The following is a 24,187-nucleotide window of genomic DNA, read 5'->3' on the forward strand; positions in this document are numbered from 1 at the left end:
AGATCTAAGGAGTGACTGGGGAAACAGCTATACGGCAGATCTAAGGAGTGACTGGGGCACAGCTCTATGGCAAATCTAAGGAATAGCAGGGAAACAGCTCTAAGGCAGATCTAAGGAGTGGCTGGGGAACAGCTCCATGGCAAATCTAAGGAGTAGCTGGGACATAGCTCTAAGGCAGATCTAAGGAGTGACTGGGAACAGCTGCAAGGCAGATCCAAGGAGTGACGGGAGACACAGCTCTAAGGTGGATCTAAGGAGTGACTGGGGACATAGCTCTAAGACAGATCTAAGGAGTGACTGGGGACACTCCTCTAAACCAGATCTAACTAGTGACTGGGGAAACAGCTTTAAGGCAGATTTAACTGTGACTGGGGACACAGCTCTAAGGCATATTTAAGGAGTGACTGGGGAAACATATCTAAGGCAGATCTAAGGAGTTACTGGGAACACAGCTCTAAGGCGGATCTACAGAGAGACTGGGGAAACAGCTCTAAAGCTGCTAAGGAGTGACTGGGGAAAGAGCTCTAAGGCAGATCTAAGGAGTGACTGGGAACATAGCTCTAAGGCAGATCTAAAGAGTGACTGGGGACACAGATCTAAGGCAGATCTTAGGAGTGACTGGGGACACAGCTCTAAGGCATATCTATGGAGTGACTGGGGACACAGCTCTAAGGTGGATCTAACTAGTGATTGGGGACACAGCTTTAAGGCAGATTTAACTGTGACTGGGGACACAGCTCTAAGGCAGATCTAAGGAGTGGCTGGGACACAGCTCTAAGGCAGATCTAAGGAGTGACTGGGGACACAGCTCTAAGGCAGATCTAAGGAGTGACTGGGGACACAGCTCTAAGGCAGATCTAACTAGTGACTGGGAAAAGAGCTCTAAGGCAGATCTAAGGAGTGGCTGGGACACAGCTCTAAGGCAGATCTAAGGAGTGGCTGGGACACAGCTATAAGGCAGATCTAAGGAGTGACTGGGGACACAGCTCTAAGGCAGATCTAACTAGTGACTGGGGACACAGCTCTAAGGCAGATCTAAGGAGTGGCTGGGACACAGCTCTAAGGCAGATCTAAGGAGTGGCTGGGACACAGCTCTAAGGCAGATCTAAGGAGTGACTGGGGACACAGGTCTAAGGCTGATCTAACTAGGGACTGGGGACACAGCTCTAAGGCAGATCTAAGGAGTGGCTGGGACACAGCTCTCAGGCAGATTAAAGGAGTGACTGGGGACACAGCTCTAAGGCAGATCTAAGGAGTGACTGGGGACACAGCGCTAAGGCGGATCTAACTAGTGATTGGGGACACAGCTCTAAAGCAGATCTAAGGAGTGGCTGCGACACAGCTCTAAGGCAGATGTAAGGAGTGACTGGGGACACAGCTCTAAGGCAGATCTAAGGAGTGACTGGGGAAACAGCTCTAAGGTAGATCAAAGGAGTGGCTGGGACATAGCTCTAAGGCAGATCTAAGGAGTGGCTGGGACACAGCTCTAAGGCAGATGTAAGGAGTGACTGGGGACACAGCTCTTAGGCAGATTTAAAGAGGTGCTGGGACACAGATCTAAGGCAGATGTAAGGAGTGACTGGGGACACAGCTCTAAGGCAGATCTAAGGAGTGACTGGGGAAACAGCTCTAAGGCAGATCAAAGGAGTGGCTGGGACATAGCTCTAAGGCGGATGTAAGGAGTGACTGGGGACACAGCTCTAAGGCAGATCTAAGGAGTGACTGGGGACACAGCGCTAAGGCGGATCTAACTAGTGATTGGGGACACAGCTCTAAAGCAGATCTAAGGAGTGGCTGCGACACAGCTCTAAGGCAGATGTAAGGAGTGACTGGGGACACAGCTCTAAGGCAGATCTAAGGAGTGACTGGGGAAACAGCTCTAAGGCAGATCAAAGGAGTGGCTGGGACATAGCTCTAAGGCGGATGTAAGGAGTGACTGGGGACACAGCTCTAAGGCAGATCTAAGGAGTGATATGTGAGGCAGGTAGAACCCAATAATGTTTGCTTTTATGTGTGCGGCTAAAGCAACACTCATCGCCCAAAAACGTACAAATATAGGAGTGGTTTTTGTATCTTCACAGGGGGAGTGCCTCTAAACGAAACCCCCTTCCGGCTTGAAGTCTCCACCTGCTGGTCCCCATCCTCCTCACTGTGCCACTATCTCTTCTTTCCCAGGAACTGCCATCATGCTATGCAAATCTGGAGCGATGCTAATCATGCAAGCATGCCATAATTATCACAGCTGTACATGGCCGCCAAATGAGACTGGGAGCGCCGCCGGGATGCACGATGGAAGCTTAGCTTCGATAGCCCTGGGGCATAGGCGGAGCAGAGGCCCTGACTGGTAGACTTGTTTCAGTGCCCCTATCCCTCGGCTTCACTGTCTCTGCCCTGTCGGATAATGCCCATTTGGTCATAACTTACTGAGGACAAGAGGGGAGAATGTGTGCACAAGATCACACAGTACGTCAGCCGTGATAGAACACTCCCTGGTTCCTACCTGAGATGCCATGTCTAACATGCATACTATCCTAACCCATCTCTGTCTGCTTCCTTCCCTTCACTGACTGCCACTCCGGCGGCACCACTCTGCCCACTTACAACGTCCTCTGCTCCAGTACTTACCCTCCTTTCACCACACTATACCCGTGCACTTTCCATGCTGTGCATTCTGGGGGCCACACTACTCTAGAGCATTTGTTCAGAATGCTCCAGCTCTGGGAGACTCAGATTCCCATCTTTGCCCCCTCATCCCATCAAGAAGCATCACCTCCCAGGTGCCCGTAGGCCAAGATGAGGGTACATAAGTGTTTGGCTTTCTCACCAGATAACACCAATAATATGGATTGAAAGTACGCCGCACACCAGAGACCGAACCAGCTTTGTGCACCCTAGCACCAGCTGCAATCATCACTCAGATCAGTGATATTTATTCTATTGTCCATAGAAAGATAAAAGGCTGAGCTGGCCCGGTGGGTTCAAAACCTGAGACCTGCGGCTTACACAGTAGGTACTCAACCCACTGAGCTATGTTCTATACGATTCCGATTCCTTGGCATAAAATGCGTAGGGTGGCCCATGTGTGGTGTCTTGAATTGGACCTTCTCAGACAGCCAGCCAATGGACGGGTCATGGAGCTTATCCTGCCGCCAATGGGTGCATGAGGACTGCTGGCATAAACCTCTTCTGCAAAGGAAGGCTGACCACTAAGTATAGAAGGACGAGCAGAATGAGGCGAGAGACACTGCTATGGCTCCTTTGCCATAAAATAATGTCCAAATGTGCCACCGTAGGGTATTTTCACCGCACGACAAGTGAACTGCATCAGGCTAAAATATAGGCCCAGCCGTGCAGGAATTTTGAAAGCACACTGTTGACTGGTAGACAAAAAGCCCAGCCTTTAAGCTTCAAGTTCCAAGCCCCTCAAATATAGTCTGCAGCAAAAGGAAAATAAAAATTAATTGTCCCATGATTCCAACAAGGCTGAAAGAAATGGGGTGTATATTCCATTATAGGTGACAGATTCACTAAAGTACAGATTTGCTTTAACAGAGCACTGCCATGGAGAAGTCTGAGCATTTTGCAGTTGTGATGAAACTAAGAACACATGAAAAACAAAAATCCATTGCCAGAGAAATGAAAAATCTATGTTTATATTTGTGAAAGTTTGTTTGTATGTTCGGGTTTGGCCCCGACCCCATAACTGTTGGTTGGCTGACAATTTGGCCCATGGTCGACATACCAGTCTGGGGTGTACTGACAATAGTGAAATCTAAGCAACCCCACCCATTCGCCCGGCACAGGGCAGGGTCCGGCCCTGTGCTATCAGTATAGGCGATTTTGGGAGATTGACGATTTTGCGACTTGTTCAAAAATAGGAAGTTAGGACACAAGGTCAGCATACCAGTCTGGCGATGGTCAAATTTCACCAACCCCACTCATGCGACCTGCACAGGGCTGGAGCGGCTTGTTTCTGTATAGGTGATTTCCGATTTTGCAATTTTTTTCAGAAATCAGAGGTTATGACACAATAAAACATACACAAGTCTATAGCAGACCCCCACATGCATACCCGGGCAACCCCGGGTGGTACCGTTAGTATCTTATAATATAAAGGCAAATATTGATGGCATGGTGCAGGAGAAAATGTATATGCGATATGATGTCAAATATAAAAGCAGGCCCCATGTAAAGAAATACATTGTGACATTTAAAACCTATAGTTTCTGTTCATAAGAACGGACTTGAGCTTGGGCTGGAACACCCAATGAAGCCTTCCCCCACATCAGATCACAAAGGTCAAACACCTTTCACCTCTCCATCTGGAAAACTCCTTGAATCCTCAGCAGAGCCAGGAAGGGGACAGAGCTTGTGCCTGGGAAGAGGTTTATTGGGGTGAATGGGCCACCATTGGGTAATGAAGATGCGTCTCATGGATTTTGAACAGTATAAGATACTTGAAATTAAATTCAGCTTGTGTTGGTGGTGTCCTGGGGTAACTGAGAATTGACAGGCACCAGCAAATGCCACACGAGACAGGGGGTGGAGGTATACCCCTCTCCTCAGGAAAGAACAGATCATGTCATTAGACGTTTTTAAAAGTAAATGGACAATGGGAAAGGGGGAGAACCAAAATTGCAAGGGAGACAGAAGGAGGTGGCTGAGACAAGGAAAAAAGGGGACTGACATTTGGAGAGAGCAACAAGAGAGGCAGAGGCTGGGCCATCCATAACCAGAGATCAGGAGAGGCAAACAGGGGGATTGATGCTGGAGGCCATCCATAACTGACTCTGGAGAAGCCGTCTAACCAGGTCCCTATGCTTCCTAGGACCCAAGAGGCCTGATAATCTTTCCTGAGTATAAACCGTTAGTGATTTAAGGTAAGTACATAACAAAAACCATTGGTGGGGATATGTTTGAATTAATATTTTCTCCTTATTGATAGGGTGGGCATACAGAAGTAGATCCCTAGCATGTCCATATTAATTCATATTGTAATTAAGTCTTGCATAGTCAACAGACACTGGAGTCATTTGGGGGGAAATTTGAAAGCTCCAACATCGATCCAAGTGATGATAAATAGTTTGGACCTCATCACGAGGTGGGCGGAGTGGGAAAATGTGTCAGTAACACTATTACGACTGTATTTACCGCACTGCCCAATCTGGAGTTTGGCGCAAAGTGGGAATTTTACCTCCAGCTTTGTGCTAGAGGTAAAAATCTCCCCTTTCTGCCTGTTTTACAGTTATAATCCAAATTAAATGGTAGTTCCAGCCTGTTTGTATGTAAAGTGAATTTTGGACAAGAAGGAGAGGTTTTGCGCCACAGAGTGAGGTGATGCGCATTTCAAGTCTGATCAGGATGGTGTCTATTTATTAACACATCTATGGTCTATACTGTGCAAGGAAGAATCCAAATCGTTTCAATTGGCGTGATGCTCTTGATTGGGAGCGAGGGGGCAGGGCACTTCCTGAATTCATATTTGCCCCAGAAATATCTCCTACACTGCTATGCACTGGTGAAGGGGTGAAGCCGATGAGCATGGCAGCCTCATCTATGAAACAACATTGGCCCTTTTAAAACCTTGCATGCATTCCCTTTAGTTGTGCATACTTTGTCAGTGTCCACCGTAGTGGATGTGGAATGCATGGCGGCCTGTAATGCCTGTGGTAACAACCTGCAAATCATGTTCTTCTTACAGTCTAGCTTTGACAGCATTATTGACCTGTAATAAGAAAGTGACATCACTACTGACCTTTAATAAGAAAATGACATCACTACTGCTCTGTAACCAGTTATTACGCCTCTGTTGGAAGGTCACAATGTCGGCTGCTGGGGGACGACAGAGCAGAATTCTAGCTGCTACTGCTGCACTTGATCAAAGCTGTGAGCTTTCCAAACTTCTATCTAGTAAAATAGCTTTCTGTGCCCCCTGGCAGCCATTAACGGGTAAGGAACGCGTTATGGTAGTTTGTTTATTTTGTGCACCGCTGGAGTTGAACACACAAGAGTAAGAAGAATCTGCATGTTATTGTATATATATTGTATATATTGTACAAAAAAAACTTTTTAGATGTATGTTATTAAACTCCTCTGTGTGTATTGTGAATGGTTTTTTTAAACCAACACACAATATTCATTTTCATAAATAAACTTACATAACAATTTGTGTGTAACGTATCAGAAGCTGCATAATAGTTGTGCTTTTAATCCAGATCCTCCATTGATTAGATGTGTCAGCCACTGGAAGAGTCCAGATATTAACGGGGAATGGTAATATCCCATACCGTATGTAAAAAGGATATTGCGAGTCTCCTTGGAGTTCAGGGACCTTATAAAGGAGCTCGCCCATCAGCCTTGTTCCGCTGTTTGGTCACAGAACTCCTCAGTGATGTGTAATATCCTAATATGATAGGATGGGGGCATTTATTCCCACGTATTATTACTCTAGAAGTTTGTTGTTTCTAACTCAGTTCTTTTTAAAACACTCCAGATCTACAACTGGGCAATTCCAAGCCTATATTAAACTACTATCCTAAACTTCCTCTACCATCCTATCCAATCCCTGGATACCACTGTGTGACAGCAGGGATATATGATCTTGGACTCTAAATTTTGTTCGCCTACACATCCCATCAACTCTAGCTGGTGGGGGATTATGGGATTTGTAGTCCAAAACATCTGGAAATGCACAGCCTGAGAGATTTGGTTTGGGCAGGGCTCTCTCCAGGGACGTCATTTCACCAAAATGCCAGGGGTAGCGGAAGTGACACCATACGACCCTTGACCCCTGATGACATCACAGGAAGTGATGTCATTTGACCCCACCTTGAAGTGATAACGCGGGAAGTAATAGAACACGACCTTTTACCCGTTGACAAAACAGGAAGTGGCATCACATAGCATTGTACACTACAAAAAATATGTTTACAATATCACTATAATGTGATGTACATTTCATACTAGAATGGATAGCCATATGTATCGTTAAGATCAGTGTTTATAGGCCCAAATAACAAATTACTGTGAATGCAAGCAGACGTCCATGACCAAATGGTAATGATGTGTTATTATATAGCACTTACGCTTAAGCACTTTATATAGAAAAAAATATACACCCAATATCACCCAACCTGTGTTGGTACTCATTTATCGACCTCAGAAGAATGAAAAGGCTGAGTTGAAGCATTTAAGAACAGACTAAATCAGTGACTCGCCCCTTGAAGTGTGCCTGAAATAAAGATTGTTTGGTATTCTTATTCTTTCTTATTTAGGGTCGGTGCTAAAAGTGTTAGACTTGTGGCACTCCTGTTCTTATTGTTCTTCTTTTTTTAAGGGGCCTGAACAAGAAAGCCAGCCACTCCAGAAGTAAAGAGCCACAAGGAGCTGGCCACAGCCACAGCCCAGGAGCTTGCATTAACAAAAAAAACAAATTTAGAGGTCGCAAAGGAGACCTCAGAGGTCGCAGTTGCGACCTCTGGTGACCCCTAAATGATTCCCTGGCTCTCTCCTTGCTGGGAAGCCACTGGCTGATGGCTGGACTTCCAAGATTGGGGCCAGGCAGGCATTCCAAAGAGAGTCGACTCTTATTGGGCAAGACATTAGCATAGAAATGACTGTATCTCAGGGACAGTCATGCTTATTGGGCTGGCTGAAACAATCATAAAAATGTACATCTTTCTTGAAAGTATACATGCTAAGAATAAGAGTCTGCAAAAGTTATTTCGAAATTCTTTCTTAAAAAAACATGCAATGTCTTCCAATGTTAGTATTTTTCTGACCAGCCTCCTTATTTATTTGTCATTCCAATACTCAATCCACATGTTTTTAGATAATCATCTATCAATGCCACTAGGAAAGACACATCAGGTTGCAGACTCAGAGAGTATAAAGGATTGTCCCGGGGTCACTCATTATGGTTTAGCAGGGTTGTCCAACTCTGGCCTTGAGGGCCGGGATCCTGATGGGTTTCAGGATATCTATCCCTCATTAATATTCATGAGGAAAAAATGTGCATACATTTAGAATCATTTTATGCAAATTTATCTCATGAATATTAATGAGGGGTATCCTGAAAACCCGACATGGAACCAGCCCTCAAGACCTGGAGTTGGACAACGCCAAGATTAAACAGTAGAGGTTTAGGTTCCAATGCTGGCCATTTGACCACAACATTCATCTTCCCCTTCACTCCCAGGTGAGGTAAATAGGAGGCCTTTCTGACACCCATGGAGACCTGAGAAAATGTCCCACAATGCCTCCTGCACTCATCTAGAGTCACTCTAGGGGAAGACCACTATTGGGACATTCTCACGACCATCTTTGGCATTCCAACACGCCTTTAGAATGGCTTTAAACCTCACCCTCCTTGGCGCATCTCCACGCGCGTGGTGTCGGTTGTACTGCTCATTTGGTCTAGACCTGTTCACTCCGCCCCATTGACAGTGCTGCATAAGAGCTGATCAGTAGATGTTAGGGAATGTATAACACGTAGATCTAGGATCAGACCAGAGACCAAACCTATAGGAACCCAAGGGGACTGGATATACACAGGGTCCTACATATAGTTGTGATAGGGACAGGGCACTCATGGAGGGAGGTGAGGTGACAGTCCCAATTCTGTCCAGGTCCTATTGGCTGCACTAGAGTGTGAGGCTGGGCAACGGGGTTAGTCGAGGGGCGGGGGGTACTGAAACCTCACTTACTCAACAGCAGGCGTCTTCTGTGGTGGCTGCGGAGATTGTGAGCTCAATAGCAATGAGTTGGCATCAAGCGACTTATTTCTGTCTGAGAAGAGGGCTATTGCAAGTCTACTCTCGAATCTTTCCACTGCCCACGAGTAGTATGATGATAGGAGGTTATGGGACTGTTGGAACCCTTAGAATTGGTGGGGAGGATGTTGTACCCAATATGCAACTGGAACTGACACCAGGTAGGTCTTTCCAGGGTTGTCCAACTCCAGGCCTTGCAAGTTTTCAGGACATCCCTCGTTAATATTCATGAGATAAATTTGCATACAATGATTCTAAATGTATGCACATTCATTCTCAGGAGGGTTGGGCACTTACCTTCTTTCATGGCAGGGGAGAAGGCGGTCTCCAGCCACGAGGATGCACAGAGCAGCGGGATTACTGTATGGTAATGCCCCGTTCCGAGCCTCCCCATTGGCTGAAAGGACAAAGCCACGCCCCGCCCCACCCCCCAGGTACTAATGAGAGATATCCTGAAAACCCGTCCAGATTCTCAGAAACTTCCCATTCCTCAGCGATCTAGCCATCGGCGCCCCCAGAATTTCTAACAAGTAACTCGTATCTGCTTCATCCTAGAGTGGAGGGGCTGAAAGAGACATGTTCTTGTACGCTGATGGCATTACCTATATACCGTACAGAAATCACTGGGAAGATTTGCGGTTGAGCGCAACTGTGAAAAGCCTAACAGCTGCACTCTGCTGCTACAAAGTGCTATTAGAGCGTGTGCAGGGAGGAAAAAGCAGGCCTCACCTTTGACAGAGGTAGTAGCCCTTGTCTCCTTGCCCACTATCCAGTGTTTAGGCATCACGAAGGGAAGCTTGGAAGGCAGCAGTTTACAAGCGGGTAGGACCTGCAGAGATCCGGAGAGAGTGAGGAGGGCGAAAAAGTGAATCGTGAAATGCAGGCTTCTAGTGAGGTGATATTAACCGAGGTGGTGGGCCGACCCTGTCAGTAACGCTCCGCCGCACAAATTAAGGGCCATAGCAAGAGGAAGAAGCAGTGCCTGCCACATCGGTAAATATCGCCAGTAGCACCCGTGTAGTGCACTATAAGGGTTATAATGGAGTTGTTTTTTTTTTTTTAAATAAAGAAAGAAACGTACCTTTGTTGTGCGGTTCGGCACCGCGCAGTGCTGCTGTCAGTGTAGTCCATTTTCCATGTTGATGACAGCGACATCATCAATATGGAAAAGGGATTTCACTGATAGCAGCACTCCATGGTGCCGGGCCGCACAGCAAAGGGACGTTTCTTTTTTTTCCTTAAAAAATTCAAAACAACATCCTTTGCATCATTGTAGGGAACTGCATGAGTGGTAAGTGGTGAAGGGGGAGCAGGGTTGTAAGGGAACATTCTCTTTTATGGCTAATTTCCCTCACCTAGTGAGTCCCTCAGCAGCTTTGCTGGATTTCAGGGGTTTATTTTTTCCACTGGGGATGAGTGTGAGCATTTTTCCCACTCTTACCTGTGTTTTGCCATGTGTATTTATACTTTTTGTGTGATCTTGGACTCTGGAGCCACACCCCTCCATGAGCCCCACTTTTGTATGTGTTACACAGCACCTTCAGTGCAGTGACACCAGGTTGTCTTCGAGACTTCCCACTGACTCCATTTTTCTGGGGCTGACTAGTGTCCCCCAGAAACATGTAAAGTTGCCATTAACTTTATGTAGTATTTTTAAATTACAGACCCAGTACACCCCATCTTACATGGAGTATTGGAAAGGGTTAATTCCTACCCCTTTTTGTCTGTGCCTCTTGGAGCTTTGTTTTGCTCTCTTAACATTTAGACTTGGCTGATGGCAGTGGTATCTACCCTAACTTTTCTACCGTGATTAAGGTATATAAACGTGGTACTGTTTTAGGCTACTGTTTTAGCCTTGAACATAAACCCGCTTGACCAAATACTTTTTATTTTGTCTCCGATCGGGTTTAGTCACCATTTCTTTTTGTTAAGGTCCTTCTTGTGTCTTACTTTTCGCATCAAACCAGGTTTGCCTTCTTTGTTCGCCGCCCTTTGGCAGGGTTCTGTCCAGAAGCTCTCCTTTGGCGTCTGGGTGTCTAGGTGGGCTGAATGTGAGGGACGGGTTTAGTCACCCCCTGCACAGGGTCTCCTTGGGGACACAAGTCACACTTTGTGTTGATTGGCTGAGCAGGTTGTCCGGGTCGGACAACCCTGATGCTGAGTGATTGACAGCAGGCTGTGTGAATGGTGGATTTTGGCAGAAAAGGCAAGACTCTTGGGCTGGAAGTCAGAGTTGCCACTGGAACTGCCAGGAACTGAAGCGAAGCAGAGAAGAAGACGGCTGCTGCAACTCCTGAGTCCCGGTGAAGCCTTGCTGCAGTCCTGAGCTATATACCCTTCAGCGACCAGAGAAGATCCAGTCCGGAGTCGTCTTCCCTTGAGCCTGGTGGAATCAACCAGCTCACCTTCCAAAGCCAGAGGATCCTCTTCATGGTTGAAATCACTGCACACTGCTGTAGTGGTCCGCATAGCCATCTGAAGAGCCTCTCCTGTTTTAAAGTAGCGCACCTTTTATACACCGTTGCTTCGCTACTGCTGGCCTCATCCCTGGGTAGTGCAGATCGCTCCAGACGTCCTCCTTCTTGTCCCCACGACTGAAGCTACAGGAACCATGAGTCTGCAGGTAACTACAAGGAACAACTGCCGTGGCACCAGCTTTCTTCAACGAATAAGGTACTGTGTCTGACTTCGAGGAATTGGGGTGAACCCGTCTTCCTCACCAAAGGATTACCCTTTTCTAATCCTTTCCTCTTGTAAATTTTGCTTCCTTTTGTGACAATATCTAAGTACTCCTGGCAACCTCGAATCGTGAACTTTCTGACTGTGTGATCCCTGGCAACAGGAACCCTGTTCCACTTAATACTGGCTCAGGCCTATTGACTTTCATTCAATTGTTAGAAAGGGTCCTCTGATTCTATCTGCATTGACAAAAGTATTGCCTATGATTTTTATCCCCAACTCTCTTGTGTTAATTCATGTGCTAAGTGTTACATTTCTTCTCGCGGGTACGCTTATCTTTAGTAAGACCGAACTGTCATTGCTGTCAAAAAGTGATTGTATATGTACTCCCGGTAACGTCTATGTTTCATAACACTGGTCTTTCAAATCTTGTACTGCACAAGGGGAATTGGTTGTGTGTAGCGTATTTGAAGTGTGGTTTTATTTTACTAGAAGTTAAGTGTTTTGTGAACAGATGGTTTAAAAGTAAATGTACTTATATATTTTACCCGGAAATCTTGTGTCAGTGTTTGCTTGAGTCACTGTAATTGTAGTCCTTTGTGTAATCTCTGCTACTGCTCACTTGCTCTTGAGATAAGTATGGCTGCTCAGCCACTGCTACCACTCTTTCTGTGTAGTACAGGCTTGTACCAAAGGTGAACTTGTATTGCCACTAGTAGTCTTAATTGTGTGCAGTGGTCCCTAAGGCCACTGCGTATGATTCTGCCTAACATGGTAGGGAACGGGCGCTGGCTGAGCTTGGAACCTGGAATTGTACCTTACCGTACAGCCTGCGTTATGAGCCTCCTGATTGGCCGGCGCCCCCTCCTATGGTGCTAGTGGTGGTCAAGCCCACATTCCCACGTCTCATGGTCCACAGAGAGGAAGCCTCTTGTAGTGGTTGTTCTAGGTGGACACTACCCAGTGCTTAATTTGTAAAATAATAAGTGCCAGGGCTCAAATAGTTTTTTAACATGCACATGACGCGCCAGGATGGGCAGCTCGGCGCCCACCGTTGCCACTACCCACTGCTGCTCCCCATGCTGCCAACATATATGTGGGTAAAGCTACTACTCTCTCTGGCTTATTGTGGTTGACGGATTTACTCACTACGGTGGAAGTGTGATTTATAAATTCCAATCAACATACACAAAACAACATACTCGTCGTGTCTTGACATGAGACACGTTTAAGTGTCTTTAAACACAATCATTCACATGTTGCTCTGATTCTATAGGTGTTTATTAAGTGACTGACAGTTACAATAATAAAATTACCAAAACACTACATTACAATCAAACTGTGTCTGAGACCAAAAGTGCTGGGGCCCAGAAATAAGTGCCAGGGCCGAGCCTTGGCAAACACCCCCACAAATCAAGCGCTGACACTACCGCTAAAAAAAGCACAGTCTGCTATGCAGTTTGCTGTAAGAGGACTTGTCTGCTAGAAAATGAAGCCAGTCTTCTGTTTGCTGGTGTGGATTACAAAGCTCAAATAAACTGTCTCTTCTAATCTGCTTAAAATTGAGAAAGCAATGGCCAAGTATTTAATAGTTGATGGTTTCACAATGTATTAGAACGAACAAAATACCCCAAAATATATGAAAAAAGGGCACACCAGCGGAGGAAGGATAGCTCAAGGGCAATTTGCTTGTCTTGGCAGCAAACCAACATAGCGTAACTCAGGTTCAAACCCCGGTCCCACGCTCAGAAACCACATGCTGGTATTAAGCGTGCTTTAAAAGAATAATTATAATAACTTTTAACGGCAGTCTGTCTGTTTCCTTATGACTGTGCATGGAACCTGCAATGTTCTTATAGAGGCACATGCATCTCCTGTAATATGTGACTTTTCTATCGCTATTATTATTCTACACTAGAACTTTTAACCAGAGGACCAGCCGTCTAGTCCTCCCCGAGGTCCATCCGGGTCTTTAGCACGTGACTGCTATTTTCCTAGCACTCTGCCTTTAATTGCATCAGACTGTGAAGAGGCAGTTCCCGGATGCTTCTCTAATCAGCCCTGCTGGGAAGGCACGTGCTCTAAATGGGACCTTGGAAATATAATACACTGGAGAGGGCTTCAGCGCGCCCCACCCTGGAGATAACTAAGAGGGGGCGATGGGGTAGAAAGCAGGCGAATGCCAGGCAGCGGTGCTGTGAGTGAGGCGGTCGCGGGCGCTCAACATCCGGTGTGGGAGTGACTCATCGCGGGGCCGAAGATCCACAACTGGGCAGATGTGAATGGACAGCGCCAGGGAGGTTTCCCTGGAGCAAGCCCCTCGTGGAGCCCAGCCGGCTGGCCACTAGGGGGCGATCAACATCATAGTGTCAAAGATGATCCACTTCCAGGCCAAAGGGAACAGTCTGACATGTGGAGACATAACGACGACGACAGGCTCTGAAATAGACTACTGGCCTATAGAGAGACACGAGTCTAAAGAAGAATAGCCCTGCCAACAGGACGGGACCCCACAATAAGCAGCATTATACAGGAACTAGGGTCTCTATATACAGCCCGCGACCCTCTACTTGGAATGTGGAGAAAAGTGATGTTTAAGGGGACAAGACACATGCATTTCTAAATGTTCTAATTGCTAAGCTCAAGCGCTCTCCCCGTTGACTGGCTCCCATCTACACCACATCTCAACCTTGTAATGGGGTGTAAGGCACGCAGCAATGGCGCTGCCCCACTCCCCAACATGCCCCTGGTACAGGGCATCTTAATTCAGGACTTTTCACTTTCAAAATAAATAAATTAAAAGAGAAATACAAATACATGTGTCAGTTAGACAACAGTGGGAAAGATATACAAATGCATATTCGACACCGGGGAAGACAGTTTATTCACAAACTGTCTTTCTCGGGCACGAATCAATAATTCCTGCTCCGTTCGCACTGCAATCTATGACGGGTGGGCTACTTTGGGCTCGTTGCAGCCTTGTTTCAGTTAGTTTGGGCTACGGTTAAACCCCAGGCTGCGTATGGCTTTCCCCGCCCGGCAGAGAGGGCAGATATGGCTGTTAACTGACCACTGCCCTATCTTGGCTCGGACTGGCGGGTCGTTAGCGGCCATGTCCGCCGCCCCCTGCAGGGGTTTGAAGGCCATATTATGAGTACAATCAATGATGGCTTTTCTTGGAATAGGGCACCCTAAGAATGCTTGGACCAGCAGCAAGCAGTCCTCTCCTTGGACAAATGAACAGCACATCAGCCAGGATCTATATATTAAAGAGCGGTCCCATTAATTATTAAAGATTGGTATGGCGGTAACTACCACTATTTGGGGGTGCAGGGCCAGTAACAGCCTGCCAGCCTGAGCCGGTTATGCTGAGCGCAGTGAGGGCCTCACGGGGTCTCAAAATGAAGATAGCAGAAACCAGTGGGGGTGTGCAGGTGGCTGCGAGATCTCGGGCCGGCACCGTGTAATCCTGCTCTGACGAGCTGTGTGCCGCCCTCTGCCTACTAATATAGCAGAACATCAACAGCTGGAATGCTCTATAAGCTTCCATTGTGATGCATTGATGCACGCCTCTGACATACATGACCAAATTGCAAAACACAACCTATATCAGGGATCTGCCTCCTTTGATGCTCCAGCTGTTTTGGACTACATCCCCCATCAGCCCTAGCCAGCTTAGTCAATGGGGAAGCCTCATGGAAGTCATAGTCCAACACATCTGGAGAGTCATGGGTTTCAGACTCCAAATCCAGAGGTTACCTTCATCAGGCCGACATGACTCAATCCCACCTGCACAGCCAATGATCATGTGCCCTTCATCTCCTAATCCTTCCCAGACCAATGCATTCAATATCATTAAAGTGGTAAATACGTATAACCCCCCTTTGTCACAGTGCTTAGAAGTGGGAAGAACCTGCACGAAGGGTCATTTAGTGTTTGTTATTACTGTTATGGCATGTGATGGCTGCAGCATCCCTCACCAGCCACGGTGGCACCCGACAGGAGGCAGTCCCAGCATCATCCATAGCTTTGCAATGTCCAATGCCCAGGGGGTCCAACCTGGATGCTAGCTGACAGAACAAAACCTTGGGGGCCCCTCACCTTGATCTCATCGCACCACACAACTTCACTTCCCTCATAACCCCACCCACACATTCACAGGCCAACACCTTGAAATTCACCGGCACGCCGACTACCTGTTACCTCAAACTGCAAAGACTCACCCTATTCCTTCCCTCCACGCCTACACCAGATCCATCAAGAACATACCCATTTGCACACGTAGGGCAGGCAGGCCTGGTAACTCTTCACCACGACCGCACAAAGATAATGGAATGGTTCCTCGACACCCTCAACCACACACCCCACACGTTGACTGACACACACACTTGCGGTTTAGAAAGATCAGAACCAAGCGGTCCACTCTCTATAACACAACATCTTAATGCTAGTAGGAAGCGCTGCATCGTAAACTAGGAAACTCTTGGTGCTTCAGTCAGACACAGGTGTCCTGATGCACGCTCAGCATCCATGAGGAAACGGCTGACTTCTACTTGTAGCCGGCAACAAACCAAGATCCTCTTTGGAGCAATGGCGCCGACTCCGGTTCCTCGGTTGAGACCATGTGATAACAACACTGTGCCTTTAGAAAGAGCCATCATTGCAGTCGTCATGACTCATGGAAGCTGGTGCAGAAAGTCCATACCACAGGCACTACCACAGGCACTAGAGTGGGCCTAACGGGCCCGATTTCAGGGTACATCAAGTGATGGCGGGTGCAGTGTTTAAAAAAGCAATGCTTCTGCCCCTTGTGATAACTACCATCCCTGGCTTTTATAGTTCATCTGTGAGGTTTCTAATTATTTACTAGCTGTCAATGTATGCCAGGATTAACATGTATGAATCAGGATCAACTGCGATGTGATGTAATTACATCTGAAGTCATCGAGATTAAAGTTTACAGGATGTAACTTCCTGTGTCAAAGGGCATTTGATTTTACAACCACTGCCTTTATTATTCTGGTGAAATGATGACAGATAGGAGAGATATAGGAGTTTCAACTGGGAATGCAAGGAAACAATATTTTTCCAGCCTCTAAGTGGACAGGGAAGGGAAGCAACATGGACTATAATACCAAAGCAGCAACTTAAACAACAAATCTACAACCAATCAAGAACATAAGCAACATATGTCAACTCAAACAACAAATGCACATTTCATACAACACCGCAAACACCAAATCAGCAACTTAAACAACACTTGAAGCAACAAATAAACAACTAAAATACTAAATCAATAACTCAAACACCAAACATCAGCTCTAACCCCAAAATCAGCAACTCAAGCAACACCTAAAGCAACAAATAAACAACTGAAATACTAAATTAACAACTCAAACAACAAACAACAACTCAAACACCAAATTAGCCAATCAAACAACACCTAAAACAACAAATAAACAACTGAAATACTAAATCAATAACTCAAACAATAAACAACAACTCAAACACCAAATCAGCAACTCAAACAACACCTAAAGCAACAAATAAACAACGGAAATGCTAAATCAATAATTAAAACAACAAACAACAACTCAATCCCCAAAATCAGCAACTCAAACAATACCTAAAGCAACAAATAAACAACAGAAAAACTAAATCAATAACTCAAACAACAAACAACAACTCAAACCCCAAAATCAGCAACTCAAACAACACCTAAAGCAACAAATAAACAATGGCGATAATAAATCAATAACTCAAACAACAACTCAAACACCAAATCGGCAACTCAAGCAACACCTAAAACAACAAATAAACAACTGAAATACTAAATCAATAACTCAAACAATAAACAACAACTCAAACACCAAATCAGCAACTCAAACAACACCTAAAGCAACAAATAAACAACGAAAATGCTAAATCAATAATTCAAACAACAAACAACAACTCAATCCCCAAAATCAGCAACTCAAACAATACCTAAAGCAACAAATAGACAACAGAAAAACTAAATCAATAACTCAAACAACAAACAACAACTCGCACCCAAAATCACCAACTCAAACAACACCTAAAGCAACAAATAAACAATGGAGATGATAAATCAATAACTCAAACAACAACTCAAACACCAAATCGGCAACTCAAACAACAACTAAAGCAACAAATAAACAATGGAAATAATAAATCAATAACTCAAAAAACAACTCAAACACCGAATCGGCCTATCAAACAACACCTAAAGCAACAAATAAACAACGTAAATGCTAAATCAATAACTCAAACAACAAACAACAACTCAAACTCCAAAATCACCAACAAATAAACAACGGAAATACTAAATCAATAACTCAAACAACAAACAACAACTCAAAACCCAAAATCAGCAACTCAAACAACACCTAAAGCAACAAATAAACAACTGAAATACTAAATCAATAACTCAAACAACAATGCAAACTCCAAATCAGCAACTCAAACAACACCTAAAGCAACAAGTAAACAACAGAAATACTAAATCAATAACTGAAACAACAAATAAGCATTTTCAACAAACTGTTTAACCTCAAAGGCTTTTTATGTCCACCTGTTTCCCTCGGCACCCTCAAAGACAGCACCGTGACAATTCTCGCAGCATTTTTATAAGGGCTTATCAGGGATTTCTTGCCAGGGAAACAGACAAATGAAAACAGAGAAAAATAGGCATGCGTGGGGTGGGGAGAGCGGCTATTAAGCAAGAGAAAGTGTGAAGGAGAGAACAAAGTATGGCCAGAGAATTACATTTAGCAGGAAACGTACAGTCGGAAGCACATGCTCATTTCAATACACTCTTGGGGACAGCAAGCCCCCCACTTATAGAATGGGCGGTAAGGGGTCATTCGGACTGCTCGCAGCCCTAGCACAGACCTTGCTGTGTATGGATCTAGGTGATCATAACAACAACAAAACAATCAGGACGAAACATCACGTTTTCTGTTTTCTTTTAGGTCCTTTCAGTGCAAGTATATGTGGGGAGACCCACCACATCATCCCCATACATCCCCCACATTAACTATAACCCTAACCCACCATCCAAATATATTTCCTTTGAAACTCAGTCAAGAAAACTCAGATTTTACCTCTGCAATGTTTTCTGCTACACACTATTCATCGTAAACCATTGTGCTATGATTCTCAATTTAGTAAGGCTACCTGCACCGTGCCCTTTCTGGAACTGCAGAATACTGCAGTGGCTCATAGTGCCTGGAAGCACCTGGGAGAAGAATATTAGCACTATATAAAACACTAAAACAAACACTCAAGAGAATGTGAGGGAGAGACAGAGGGGAGTCAATAGATAAATAGCAAAGGAGATTGAGAGTAATAGACAGAGGATAAAAAATAGCAAACAGAGAAAGAGGGGAAGAAAAGGGAGCAAATGAGACATCCAGAGAGAGAAAGAAAGGAACCTGGTGAAGCTAGGGGGTAAGTTCCAAGGCACCCCCAATGCTATCCCAGGCTGGTTTCTAACTTGCTGTCTAATAAATCATTTGAATGCCTGATAACTCAATGCATTCACAGCAAAGTTGGCACAGTCGCTGATAGGCCTGATGCCCACAGATGTGTGCTGCGGTCGCTTGGGCACGAGTGGTGACTTCTTACGGAACTTTCCAATGCTGCTCCCATGCTATCACCTGGCCCCCTAGGGTGTTGCATGCACCCATGCTCCTGCACTCACCTGGAAGCGCCTCATGTCCCGGGGGTTGCCGGCATTCTTCAGACAGTTCTGGTTACATTTAAGGAAGAACTTGAGGAAAAACCTGAGACAAGGAGAAGGAGAAACAAGGCAAGGTTAGTGGGTCTCCACCCAGGTAAGAGGGTCACAGATTCTCGCGCCATCGCAACCGGCAGCCGGCGTCCCCGTCTGAGCGCCTTCTCACTCCCTCAGAGGCCATTTACTCCACCTCATTAATAAATGAAGGTACAAGTGGAGCTTGAATGGCCTGGGAAATAAGAGCTGTGTCTCATGCATGCAGTCACCGGTCTCCACTTTCACATGCACCTCAAAGGAAAAGATCTAAGAGACGAGAGAAGATTATCCCACAGCGCCTACTGCCACTGACTCGAAGCTTCTAAGCACTGTAAATGACAAGACCCAACTCTTGGCCCTGTTCAACATAACTCATTTTTCTCAAAGTACAAAGGTTGAGTAGACTTGTCAGAATTAGATCATGTGATGCACAGTTCACACACAGGCCCGGGCACCAGGCTCTTAACCCACTGAGCTACCTTCAAATCCATAGATCCATTCAACAACTTTCATAACAAGGTTGTGTAGCCCTCGTGGATACATGTTTCTGGGGGGTACACTCAACAATCATTCTCACTCTATGCACAAGTGCTGTCATTGAACATGGAACACAGGGCAGTGCACAGGATTTGGCAGTGTGCAGTAACACTATTCTTACTTCTTTTACTCAGGCTAATGACACAATAAGCGCTTTGAAACACATTGTGTATAGGCGCTATATAAATAAACTATCATATCATATAGGTGCTGTCAGCCAAAGAAACCCTTCTCTCAACGGTATACAACAACCACAGACATGTTTTATAACTCTGGGGCCTCGTCAGTAGTAGAAAACATCATTTTAGTTTAGTGGCTTAAGGGGCAACTTTTATGTAAATATAATACATTAAACAAGGGAAGCAGTGCAGAGCGCACTATACAGTAAAAACGCATAGGAATGTCACCCTAAAGCAAAATATCACGTGTGGGGTGCTTGCTTTCTGCATCACAGCACAATAAAAAAGTAATTTGTCTCAGAGGTGCAGAGCTGTCATTTTCTAAAGGACTAATATGTTTTCTGAGCTGCCAAGCAGTCCATGCCGCGCGCAACACCTTCAGCCAGTCTGGGCTTCTCAGCCAACAGAACGCTGCATTCTGGAGCTTGTAGTTTTTCTGTCCCCATTGTAATACTATCGAAGCAGAACTAGCACACAGCTGCTGGTCCCAGCCCTGGCCCACCCTAACGCAGGCATCTTCTCTCATCGCGTTTGGGGGGCGCCTGCAGCACTGTCTTCTGTGTCACACGTGATGAGAGACATGTCAGCCCTGCGCATGTGTACAATTTAAAGGGCCTGGAACATGGAATTTTTAGCGCAGTGCAAAGTGTATGTTTGCAGTGCTAATGACTTTGCACCAGTATTTTTGCACTACAAAGTCACCCTGCACCAGTGTAAGGTGAATTTGCACTGCAAAAATGCACTTTGCACCGCTCTGTGATTCAGGGTGTCACTTTGCATTGCGCAAAAAATGCCATCAGGCCCTACGAGTATTAAGAACTGCCTCTTGGTGTTGAGGTAGCACCCCCTCTCCAAGTACCAACAGCCTCTTTCCCCAACACCCAGGTCCACAGACAGAATAACTCACCCATAATTCACCCAAAGTAAAAATGAAGAGGCACAAAGTTTGTTTTAATTAAAGAAATCCAGTGCAAGTGAAGAAATTGTATTTCTGTTGTATTGTATTTTGTTATTTATATAGCGCTCTTTCCCCACTTGTGTGGCCTCAATGCGCTTTGTGCACAAACAAGAGTTGTGCATTGGCCATTTTAGGTGAAAGCAGATTTCGGTATCCTAGGGACTGTAATTTGAACAAAAGACCGACTCTTACAAATGAAAATAACTTATGATGTAAAACTTTAACAAGAAAGCAAAGTCATTAAAAAAAAAAAAAACATTTGTATTAAAGGTTTTCGTTGACATCATTACATGGGAGAAGGACCCTCCGCCCACATATAAAGCAAGCTCTACATGGCATACAGAGGTGCCATGGCATGTCCTCCATGTAGCTGCGAGGGGTGTGGCTCCGGGGACCCAGCCCTCAAGGCGCGAGCTGCTTATGCAACCAGCACAGGGACAGGAGCAATATTCTGCACCCCCCCACCCCCGGCTAATAGGGCCCTCATACCCCGGTGCCAACCAAGAACACGACTTGGTAAGAGGACGGAGAAGGCAGGGCCAAACCCAAGGTCAATGGAACTGCAAGCAGACTTCTGCCCAGGGAAGCCTCTCCCTGGGGCAGTTCATACCTCATGGCCGACCTTCCTCTGCTGACCCTCATGGCGCTGGTTCCTCGCCCTTCCACCTGACTCTGAGTTTGGCCGGAGGCGCCATGCCAGCTTTTATTCCTCTGGCGAGAAAACTCGTCTTCGGCCTATGCAACAGTTCCCAAGCTCGCGCCTTTCTAAGGCCATGCCATCTGCTGTAGAGTAAGGCACATCTCATCGATGCCAAGAGGCGTGGGCTGTATCCTTTGTCTTCCCTGGAGCCTGAGTCACTTGCAGTAATGGGTATAGAAAGAGGGGTGAGTGCTGGGCAAGAGGGCCAGGGGGTGCTGCAGGCGCGCCTCTTCTGCGTTAGGCTCTCATTTATCTAATCACTGTCTAATCTAATCTACTCGCAGTCTCGGGAGGATAGCTCAGGGGCAACGTGCTCTCCTTAAAAGAAAAACAACAGGAAACACCACAGGTTCGATCCCCGGGTCTGCGCTTAGAAACCTCTGGGTATTAAGCGCGTTATAAATATCATATCATAACGAAGGGCGATAGTTTCATACCTCATTGCTGCTAATGTTTGTTAAAGTCGAGTGGTGTTCCTGCCAAAAGCGGTCAACATACTTTAGTTAATTCACTCATGTGTGCTGTCTTCATTTTTAGGTTCTGCATATTTACCAGTTACATCAAGTTCAATAATGAATTATTTGTACAGTGCTTCCTAATTTCCGCGGTAGATTTTTAGTATATGTCCACTCTAATATGTGTTCTAATTACTACGTGTGCAGTGCTGCTTGACAGCCCGTGTTAATGGGAAGGTGGGGGCCAGCACATAAGTGCCAGGAGACCTTTATGTAGGGGGCGTGGGAGCTATCATTCAATTATAAGCTCGGGGGCCGGGTTACATGCACTGCTGTAAAGTGCAATCCTGCACGGTTTTAGTGCCAGGACCAAAACACATTGTTTGACACCTGGGCAAAGCTGCACTAGGGTTAATAACTTTGCCTGCTCACGAGTGCACACTTTGCAGTGCTGGAAATACGCATTGAAAGGTCCGTGCACTGTCTCCCCTAGTAGTGAAACTATGCAGAATTAGACGTGCACTGGTGCAAAGGATCCAATGTGTCTAATACAGGCTTATTATAGAGTAGCACACACCACCCAGGCATGTGTGCAAAGGCGTGATACAGGAGTGAAAGCGAGCACTCACCCTCTCAGCCGCTTACCAAAATTACGCAAACCAAATTGTTATTTTTCACCTTAAGTGTCATAGGAATATGTACAAGGTGAGAGATAGATATAGGGAGATAAAGCGATAGATAGGCCCATAGATAGATAGATAGGACCATTGATAGATAGATAGGCTCAAAAGTAGATAAACAGATAGATAAGCCCATAGATAGACAGATAAACAGATAGTTAGGTATAGATAGGTAGGCCCATAGATAGATGGAGAGAACCAAAACTGGAACTATAGATAGCTACACAGGCCTATAGATAGATAGAACCCAAGATAGAAAGAACGATATATGAATAGGCCTGTAGATAGATAGGCCCCTGGAAAGATACATAGGCCCATAGATAGAATCATTCATAGATAGATAGATAGATAGATAGATAGATAGATAGATAGATAGATAGATAGATAGATAGATAGATAGAGAGGCCTGTAGATAGATAGGCCCATAGATAGATAGATAGATAGATAGATAGATAGATAGATAGGCCCATAGATAGATAGATAGGACCATTGATAGATAGATAGGCTCAAAAGTAGATAAACAGATAGATAAGCCCATAGATAGACAGATAAACAGATAGATAGGTATAGATAGGTAGGCCCATAGATAGATGGATAGAACCAAAACTGGAACTATAGATAGCTACACAGGCCTATAGATAGATAGAACCCAAGATAGAAAGAACGATATATGAATAGGCCTGTAGATAGATAGGCCCCTGGAAAGATACATAGGCCCATAGATAGAATCATAGATAGATAGATAGATAGATAGATAGATAGATAGATAGATAGATAGATAGATAGATAGATAGGCCCATAGATAGATAGATAGACAGACAGACAGACAGACAGACAGACAGACAGACAGACAGACAGATAGATAGATAGATAGATAGATAGATAGATAGATAGATAGATAGATAGATAGATAGATAGATAGATAGGCCCATAGATAGATAGATAGATAGATAGATAGATAGATAGATAGGCCCATAGATAGATAGATAGATAGATAGATAGATAGATAGATAGACCCATAGATAGCTAGATAGATAGATAGATAGATAGATAGATAGATAGATAGATAGATAGATAGACAGACAGACAGACAGACAGACAGACAGATAGATAGATAGAAAGATAGGCCCATAGACAGACAAGTGGCCCCATAGATAGGGCACCGTCCCACGTGACGTCTGCTTTTCCGGGGCAGCGGCCTGTGGGGCCATCCCCCGGCTCCCCCGTGCGCAGGCGTCGCGGGCGGCCTCCGACTTATTGTCGCAAGATCAGACAGTTCTACAGAGGAAAGTAATTGCCTCTCTGAAGAGCGCCTGAGCGCGTGTCCTGGGAGAGCGATCGCCGAGTGCAGCGGATCGAAGGGTTCGGAGAAGCGCTCCCATCTGTCTCTCACTCTCTAATTCCAATCGACCTGCCCTGGCAAGCTTCGAAAA

General features: G+C 45.5%; 1 protein-coding gene across 4 annotated transcripts in view; it reads right to left on the bottom strand.

Annotated features, from left to right (window-relative positions):
- Positions 1–24,187, bottom strand: part of LOC138516922 (transcription factor COE3-like) — a 550,133-nt gene that overhangs the window by 160,458 nt on the left and 365,488 nt on the right. For all 4 annotated transcript variants that reach the window (XM_069632382.1, XM_069632383.1, XM_069632384.1 and 1 more), the window contains exon 7: positions 19,174–19,255. In XM_069632382.1, the coding sequence (XP_069488483.1) occupies positions 19,174–19,255 (82 nt within the window). The remainder of the gene's footprint in view (positions 1–19,173; positions 19,256–24,187) is intronic.

Source organism: Ambystoma mexicanum, chromosome 6q, assembly GCF_040938575.1.
Source record: "Ambystoma mexicanum isolate Mex_15411 chromosome 6q, UKY_AmexF1_1, whole genome shotgun sequence".
NCBI lineage: Eukaryota > Metazoa > Chordata > Amphibia > Caudata > Ambystomatidae > Ambystoma > Ambystoma mexicanum.